The 9,837-nt window shown below is 40.6% G+C and overlaps 1 protein-coding gene across 5 annotated transcripts in view; it reads right to left on the bottom strand.

Moving 5' to 3' along the window:
* Window positions 1-5,453: 5,453 nt before the first annotated feature.
* The window catches only part of AMMECR1 (AMMECR nuclear protein 1), a 110,088-nt gene continuing 105,704 nt past the window's right edge, over window positions 5,454-9,837 (bottom strand). For 2 of the 5 annotated variants that reach the window (XM_067023441.1, XM_067023443.1), the window contains one exon: window positions 5,454-9,804. In XM_067023441.1, coding sequence (XP_066879542.1) covers window positions 9,690-9,804 — 115 coding nt within the window. In that variant the 3' untranslated portion in view covers window positions 5,454-9,689. The remainder of the gene's footprint in view (window positions 9,805-9,837) is intronic. The other 3 variants (XM_067023442.1, XM_067023444.1, XR_010838647.1) reach the window with 2 other exon arrangements.

Raw genomic sequence — 9,837 nt, 5'->3', positions numbered from 1 at the left:
CTTAAAAAAAAAGAAAAAAAAAAAAACAGGCCTCATTGGTGAATTCTACCAAACATTTAAAGCTTTAACACTAATCCTATACAAACTCTTTCAAAAAATAGAAGAGGAAGGAACACTTCCTGACACATTCCATAAGGCCAACATTTACCCTGATACCAAAGCAAGCAAAGATACCCCAAGAAAACCACAGACCAGTATCCTTATGAATACAGACACAAAAATCCTCAACAAAATACCAGCAAACCAAATCCAATGACACATTGAGAGGATTATATACACCATGACCAAGCGGGATTTGCCCCAGGAATGCAAGGGTGGTTCAACATAAGAAAATCAACCATTGGAGTACACCACCATGTAGGAAAATTAACTCAAAATAGACGAACAACCTAAATATAAGGGCTAAAACTGTTAGAAGAAAACACAGGGATAAATCTTCATGACATAGGATTTGGCAATGGATTCACAGATTTGTCACCAAAAATATTAGCAACAAAATTAAAACTAATTAAATTAAAAATAGATAAATTGGACTTTATAAAAATTTAAAAAATTTTGTCCACCAAAGGGCACTATCAAGAATGTGAAAAAGACAGCCTACAAAATGGGAGAAGATATTTTCAAATCATATCCAATAAGGGTTTAATATCCTGAATATACGAAGAACTCTTAAAGCTTAAAGACAACACAATTACAAATCGGGCAAAGGACTCGAATAGACATTTCTCCAAAGAAGATATACAAATGACCAATAAGCACAGAAAAAGGTGTTCAACATCACTGGTCATTAAGGAAATGCAAAACCACAATGATATACTACTTCATACCCACTAGAGTGGCTACAGTCAAAAAGACAGATAATAACAGGTATTGGTGAGGATGTGGAGAAATTGGAACCTTCATACTGGTGCGAATGTAAAATGGTACAGCCACTGTGGAAAACAGTTGGACTGTTTCTCAAAAAGCTTAACATAGAATTACCATATGATCTGGCGATTCCATCCTTAAGTATCTACCCAAGAGAAATGAAAACATAATGTCCACACAGAAACTTAGACACACGTTTGTAGCAGCTTTATTTGTAAGAGCCAAATGATTGAAACAGCCCAAATGTCCATCAGTGGAGGAATGGATAAACAAATTGTGGCCTGTACATACAATGAGATATTATTCAGCCATCCAAAGAAATGAAGTACGGAAACATGCAACAACTTGGATTAACCTCGAAAACATTATGCTAAGTAAAAGACAGTGACAAAAGGTCACACGCTGTATGACTCCATTTATATGATATGTCCAGAATAAGCAAATTCAGAGAGACAGAAGATTAGAGGTTACTTAGGTGATGGCCAAAGGAGAATGGGGAGTGACCTCTTAATAGAGACGGAGCGCTTTATGGAGTGATGAAAAAATTTTAAAACTAGAGAGAGCCGGTGGTTGCACAGCATTGTGAATACACCAAATACCACGGAACTGTGTGCTTTCAAGTGGTTAATTGTGTCATGTGGATTTCACCGCAATTAAAAAAAAGTCAACAAAAGGAGGTGAAAAGAAAGGAATTTCTTTCTCTCAAGTGCCCTGTGCACCCTGCTCACAGGACTCACTGGGTAACCTTCCCAAGAGCAAATGTGTCGCCTGCACTTTCCCAGCCTAGGGTTGACACATACGCTAATGCTGGATCATTCCAGAATATCGTGGAGATGGAAGTGCTTTCGTTTGATGAAAAGTGACGATAGCAACTCCTAGTTTCAAATCTGCCTGGTGTTCAGGCAATGACTGCGACTCTCCGCAGCTTCCTGTCAGTTAAAATGTGATTTAAACATTCTATTGTGTACCAGTTGTGTTTCCTGTTTTATAATATCCAAATTTAATATTGCCTTCCTGCCCTTTCTGTGTAGCGGGTGATTCAGAAAGTGACTCTGATTTCCCTCTCTGGGTGGGTTACCCTCACTATCTTATCTCTCCTGCCCCATGAATGGGTTTTTCCATTAGTCAGCATACTATAACCTTTCTTCAGGCCTCAGGGCAGCCTCATCGAGCAAACAGCTTAGTCTCTCATGGTCTTGGGAAGGGCCTGATACCTTTCAGAGGGCAGACCTGCGGTAAAAAAACAAAACCTTGAGCCACCAAATGCCACTCTGCACGTACACGGACCTGTTTCTTATACGGTCATGTATTGATAGTTTCTCTCCCAACCACCGTGTCATTCCTGCTAGGGAGCAAGATAGCCTCATTGTGGGAACAAATCCTCTCCTCCACTCAAGGAACCATGACCGTGCCCGGTTTCTGGGTGGTCTCTGCTGCTGACATGTTTGAGGGCCAAAGAAATGCCATTTCCCAACAGGGCCGCTACAACTCTGCTCATTAATGCCACTCTGAGGTGGGAACCATTTAAGGGAAACACTATAAATCCAGCCCAATGTCACCTGGGCCCCAGTCTGAATGACTTTTGCCAGCTAGACCAAACTTGTATGCCACTCACAACTCTTAGCTCAGAGTGAACTGTTAATTTGTCTTACAAAATGATAACGATCTTTATTCTGAAACCAAGCACGGTGCCATGCCTCTGGGGGGACAGGCACTCAGTAAATATTGATGGATCACGTTGAGCCTGACATTTGGGAGGAAAAGGCCAAATGGAAAAGGAGATGAAATGATGCTCTGCCAAAGGCTCTCGAAATAACGGCACGTTGGGGCGGCAGCAGTGGTTTTTCAGATTGTCTCGCGGGACCCGGCGCTCTGTTGGAACTGATCGAAGTTTCCATAAACATTTGATTCAAAAAACGTGTATGTGTTTAAATGTATAATATTTAAACACTGCAATAAAAACTGAAAAAAATAACCAAAACCAAAACACCTAACCAAAACGTCTAATGTGTTACATTCAGAATGGCAATTGAAGACCACCCAGTGGGTCAGCAGGAACCATCAAGTTGACACGTTCTGTTCAAACCTCAGGCGTGATGCTTCTCCTGCCTGAACTTCTTGCAGGCCTCCCTCGTCAGGCCTGGTTCAGAAGGTTGTGATTGCACCGGGGTTTTATAATTTAGGCCAATGTGTACTCACTTTCATAAAACTATATTAAGATACCACCTCTTTCTCTGTGCAAATCAGGACCTTCTTGCTGCTGTACAGCCGAAACAATACAGAAATCAATGGAGCGCTGAGACTATAACTACAGCTGTCATCTGTCAACCCAATTACAAATTTTTATAGTCACCCAAACAGCCTCGTCGTTCTCATTAACTTTATAAGTAACTGGTATGCACTCGTACTTTATAACAGTGAAATACTGTTTTTAGTCTCGTACTTATAACTTAATGAGGTGCCAGCTAAGATTCTGATTAAAAAGCAAAGAGGTTCTTCCAGCATGGAGGGAGACTAAAGGCTAAACAAATTACCAGCCCCTTGTGACTTGGCTGCATCCTTTTAGAGCAGGAGCAGGAACTCAAGGACGCCAGGGCAGTTGTGAGCACAGAAGCACGTAAGGCAGCCACCACCCAGCGTGCGCTCCAGACTTAGTGCATCCTACATCTAACCTCTGTTGAGCTAATGTGATCATCCGTCATGATGGAAATCTGCAAGTGCAGGTCAGTGTTTCTTTATATAACGCGTGTGCCCTCACCAGCCCTCTGGGTGGGTCCATTGAAACCACTTGAGATACACAGTCCATCTACTCGGAACAGAATATATGAAGGGTCATTTTCAACATGGTTATAACCAAGTTCTTGGGATGAGGAGGTGGACTGGCTTGGGCCCTAAGGCAGTTTTTTTTTTTTTTTTCCGATTCTTGGAAAGATTTCTTCCAACAGGCTGGGGGTTCGGAACGGGGGGTTGTACCATGCGCTAAAGGGATCAAGGAAGGGCGCTGAATATAGTAGCCAAAGCAGTATACCCAGGGCCTGCCTCAGTTGCATCCTCCCATCCAGCTATTCCTCTGGCCGGTCATGCGGTCAGAGCTACAGAAAGTGGGAGAAAGCCATTCTCTGAATGGCCCAGTCATTCACTGGGCGCTCCTGACTGGCAGCTCTGAGACCAGGTGTGGTTTCCTCACAGCAGACTCCCCCCACCCAGCTCACGGTGATGGTACCCCTTGGATATGACAGTATTTTCCACCAACAGAGAGGAAGTGCTGCAACTCACACAGTCACACTTGCCCTCTGAAGCAGTGGAGCAATTTAAAAGGTGCCCAGTGGGGCATGAAGTCTAAAGAGGAAATGTTGCAACTCTGGGGAGAATTTAGGTCGGTGGAGTGTGATTCCTGAAGTTGAAATCTGCCCAGACCACTGAGTTAACCACTAATGCTATAAAAAGAGAATGCTGTGGGTTCATTACATTACTTCATTCTACCTGAACCTATTAATATCATCTAAGTCATTAAGAAATCTTGTGTACCATTAAACATGAACGATGAAACTGGCCCTGGGCAGATGGCTGCCTTAGTGGAGCACCATTCCAAACCACAACAGTCCTCTAGAGCCGAGATGGCTGTTTTTAGCCACTGTGATTGACATGAGCACATGTCATCAAATTCACATGGGGAGTGGGGTTTGGGGGCAACGTAACAGAAAATTGTCCTGCATATATTCATTAGCAATTAATCCTGAAATATGCATGATGAAACTGAGACAGCAAATGATTTAGAAAGAGCCAGAGGTATGTCAGCAATGTCTCTGATGGCCTTTCCGTAGAGGAAGAGATAAGGCAACAGCTGATAGAGGTAGCACACTGAGAGATCCCTTGCTTGAAGCAGGCTCCCTCCCAATCCGGCCCTTGGAAGGCAGTAGCACGAGCTGCCTTGCCCGATACGACTCAAGACGTTTTCCCCAAGCTCAAGTGGCGAATAGGGTTCATCTCATACCGCTCTGGCACTGGAAAACGGGAAATACGTTTACGTGTGTGATGTGCCCAGTGTGTGTATGAGGAGTGTGGACAAGCTCCGAGCGGCCACATCTTGGGCATGTTCAGTGTCTGTCCTGTGCTGAGAAAATGGCAAAGCCTTGATGGCAGAAGAAAGCCTTCCCAGCTCACCAGATGATTGTGCTGGATGGCACTGCTACTGCCCCCTACCAGCTCACAAAGGGAAACACCCAGTAATACACTGACCTGGAAGAAATTTGGAGCGGGCTTAAGTATAGCCATGCCGCCACTGGAATTCAAGTCTGCTGCTTGCCTCAGATCTGTGGCCAGGGTAGGGTGCCCAATAAAGGCCAGACTACTGTATCGCCAGGCCAGGATTCACGGCTGGGTAAAAGAATGACATAGGTAAATCATACGGTAGGGAGCAACTATAAGCAGATGAGGTTTCCCAAGTGCCAGTTTGGAAAGAAATCCGTATCAGTTCCTAAGTATATTATTTCAAAGGCTTCAACTGTTAGCTTTTAGTAAGAAGTACCCATGAGCCCCAAATCCTCTGATGAGGCCGGTTAAAGAAAGAAACCACAAATGGTAACTCAGTTTTAACATTTTATTGGGTAAATGATTTTAAAGGTAATAACAATAGTGTCAAAACTACTACAATATCTTTCCACAGCCATACCTTACAGACCCACATAAACCTTCCCATTTTTCTTTTTCTTCATTTGTAATATTTTAAAGCCATACATGTCATATAAAAATGCCCATTTCCAATAGTTTCTTCAAACTATCAAGCAATTAAATGTGAAAGGAAGGAGGATCTAGTTATACTTGAAGGTGTTTCAGGTAATCTGTGATGTCTTACTGTGATCAAAAAACAGGGTACTAAGAAAGGGAGGAGGAGAAGAGCTACTCCAGGTAGCTTTGCTCATTGCAAGTCTCAACCACTACATCACCAAGAACTTATTATGCTGGTGACCGATTCAAAGTAATTTGGGGGAACATATAAAACACAAAAATAACTTAGAAACTAGATCCAAATATTTCAAAAGTAATCAACTTTCATATACAAAAACAGTCAGAGGTGGTTACAAAAGTTTGTTTTCTCAGTGCGTCTATGTACCAGCGCAGTTACTGGGTCCAGAGCAAAATAAAAGGTTTATTTTCTTCTGAAACAGTAATAAAAAACAAGGAAAACATATCTTTGTATATAAAGGATCAATGCTGGTCTTAAGAATAATGTAACCAGAAACCCTTAAATCGAGAGGCACACAACGGGTTTCTGCTTTTATAAAATAAAAGGAAAGTCACCAGTTTATTTAAATGGAGGAGGTGCTCACACCCCTCAAATAAACAATTCAATTTAACATCACTAGCAAAAATCACTTAGAAACTGTACAAAAATAAAAAAGTTAACACATTTAATCCTGCAAGGTTTTTGTAAGGACTGGAAGGCAGGCTTTTGGAGCAGCATTTGGGCATGGCTGGGGGCTTCTTTGGTTTGATCTAACACACACAAGAGATGGAGCCTATTCCAGATGACAGTTTCGGATTTCCTGCACATTTGAAGACATGAACAGAGGCTAGTATACAAACTTCCGGTGTGCTGCGCACTGGGGCTGTATGCTCTGGACTGAAACTCTTATAACTGCTTTAAGTGGGGTGGGGGGTAAAGAGCAAGCCTTGCACTTCCCTCCATCAATCACACCGGAGACTGAAGCAGGCAGGGCAGTAGCACATTTTATCGTGCAGTCAGAAGGCCACTTAATTGGGGGGGGGGGGGCAATTGTTCTTCTAGAATCTGGTACCTGGCTGACCTTGTTTAAGAACAAGAAAACCCTTCCAGAAATGGAAGCCTTTTGCTACATACCAAAGTAAAATAAGTACTATTTTCCAAGAGGAAAAAAATACCCAGTTGCATCTGAAAACGGAAAACATACATGGAACTAATTAACATTTAAAAGGGGGGCTATGTAAACTTTGTGCTACTCAAATGAAGTTCAAGTATTACTTCTGAGCTGTTTAGAGATCACTGAACTTACACAATATTCTGGTGACAAGAGTGCAATTCACATTTGTGTTTCTGCACAAATAAACCACAACTGGCTAGAACACAACCTGTGCAGTCAGAATCTTCGTCTGAGTTAAAAACACATGCTACATATTTCAACATGTTCAAAGTTAATTCAAACTACATATTTAACAGCTTTGTAATGTACGACAAAGGTGAAAGGGTCTAGCATTTGTTTGAAGCACACCATTACAAGTTTGTATAACACCCTTTACACTACAAAGTCTTTTAGTCAACAGCTACTTAGACACAAAAATGCACTGTGCATTAATTTGAACACAAAAGGAGACAAAACTATCCTTTTCCCCCAAGCCACGGTGGGAAATATTGCTGACCTCGTCCTCTGAAGCCTGCAGGATGGTTATTTCTTCAGTATAACATTATTACACTGGTAAGAAAATCTGTATAACATCTGCATATATCAAGAATTTTAAAAAATCTGATATGATTTTAGAGTCCGCATGACCAGTCACGTGACCTGCTCAAGATTGATTAGCACCGTTAAATACATAAACACACACATATGTATGTACTGTAAGTATACACACACACGTATGGAATAGATCTTTTCTTTAAAAACAAAAAAACTTCTAACCATGAGCTCACCCAGGACGAGGAGCCTGTTGAACTGATGAGATGATAGATAAGATGGATCAATATTGGTCTATTTTGTCTCTCTTCGGTTTGCTTGTTTTATTTACTTTTTTTTTTTTTCTTGCAGCAGACAATATCATTCAGCTTGTGCTCAGTTTCCCTATAAGGGCAAGAAAAAATTTCCATCAGGTAGCCACTTGTTTTTATACTGAAAGACTAATCTGCTCCAAAATGCTCCCAAGTAGAAATGAAAGGATTCAAAATCCCTTTCTAAAAGTCCAGCAGCTAGCTTTCTCTGACTAATCTCTGGGTTCAGTGGAACTGGCTATACCGAGATTCCATTTCAGGCTAACAATTGGCTTCTTGGTTAAGGCATCACGACTGAAAATGGTTATTCCAACAACAGATGCTGCGGACGAAGGGACACCAACAAACTTCTGAGAACTCCCATCAAAAACAAAAGTTCAGCCTATTAATCTCACAAACTAGAAAAGGGTTTTCAAATCCTGAACTAGCAGTCTGTCACTTGTCACAGCAGCTACACGTATAAGCTATGCCATCTTGATATTCAGTGACATTGCATAAGACTATATATTCTGCACCACACTAATATTCATCACTTGAAATATCTGTTTACTGTTTGAAAAAAATTTTACACACACACACACACACACACACACACACACACACACACACACATATTTACTACCATAAAATGAAGGTGATCTTTCTCCAGAATCATCTGTCATTTTTCCTGGGGATATACATACAGACCTCCCATTGACATTAGGAAGTTCTTTGCATATGCATCATGGGAAGACTAGCCCTGCAAATGAGCTGGGCTCTAATGACTATATCGTATCTAAATGCCAACTCCGTTTTTACAGGGGTAACATAACATCTTATTGATATAGCAAATGTGTTTCTATCAAAAGTATGTAGTGCAGAAAGAGATTCAAGCAATTTTATAGTATTTCTAAAACTCCAGTATTGTCCCCATGACAAACATGTCTGAAATCACAACATGTATTAACTTTTGTTTCACTAGATCATCTTTACTATTTCTTCAAATGGTAGCTAAAATTGTCTCTGGCCAATCATGACTTATTGAAACCTAAAGCTAACAAATTTAAATTAATATATAATAGACACATGTCTCTTTTTGGTTATTTGCTCAAAATAAATTTTTTTTCAGCTTAAAAAAATACTTGAAGAGTAAGCAATTTGTCTAATCTGTTGTTTCACATATAGAAACAATAAAATTTTAAGAATATTTCTCTAAATTGCCTTTCTTCTAACCCCTAATTCCACTTACATTATTCTCAAAGGCACTAAATTCTGTATCTGCTCTCTTCCTGATATTCGCTGCTTTTCAAAATAATTTCTGTAGCATATTTCAAAGGTAGCTTGTACTTTCTTAAAACAGTGTTTTAGTTTGTAAGTTGGTTCTATAAAGTGATGAGGCAGTTTTTCCTGTGATAACCAGCACGATAGGCATAAACGATTTCTCACTCTCTGTGACAAGTCCTATCATGGACCTTCGAATGTTCTACACTAGAATGAAAGTTAATCTATTCTAACCATGGGAAAAAACATAAACAGTGAAGACCCACATACTAAGCTCTCATAGCAAAATGAATTTTAGACAAATTCAAGAGTAATATACAAATACCTGAATCTGATATGAATTACTCCCAAACACAGCTATCAAAAATTACCTATTTTACTGAGGAAAATGAAAGAAACACCTAAATGAAATCCTTAGAAACTGCATGTTTTCTTTCATCCACGGTCAACAGAAGGAAGAAAGAGAAGAAAGAAGGAAAGAAGACAGGAAGGAAGGCAAGAAGGACAGAAAGACAAACCTGACCGAGATAGCAAAGCAAAATTCCATATAACATTGTAAGGAAAGAAAACCCCAAAAGTCATATATGCTGCAAAAAAACCACAATTAATCTAAAATAATAAAACAGGATCATCTTAATAAATGCCATTTTCCTACCCGTTACCATGATGATCTTAACTGACGATGTCGAAGCTTCACCATGGCAACGGAAACTATCATCATAAAATGGTACAGTAAAAGAGATAGCTAGACCAAGAAGGGGTAGGGTCTCCTGGGAAGAGGTCTGCAGAGAGGCCCAGTGACTGGTTGTGTGGCTCAGTGTCAGGAATAATGGTTGTATGGCGGAAGGGGATGCCCAATGCCATTTTGGAAATGATGATGCTGGCGATGAGCAAGGTATTCAGCATAGCTCAAGGTCATCTTTTCACTACGGTACCTGAAAGAAAGTTAGGGAAGAGACAAAGTTAAC

Source organism: Kogia breviceps, chromosome X, assembly GCF_026419965.1.
Source record: "Kogia breviceps isolate mKogBre1 chromosome X, mKogBre1 haplotype 1, whole genome shotgun sequence".
Taxonomy (NCBI): Eukaryota; Metazoa; Chordata; class Mammalia; order Artiodactyla; family Physeteridae; genus Kogia; species Kogia breviceps.
This window is presented reverse-complemented; position numbering and strand designations above follow the sequence as displayed.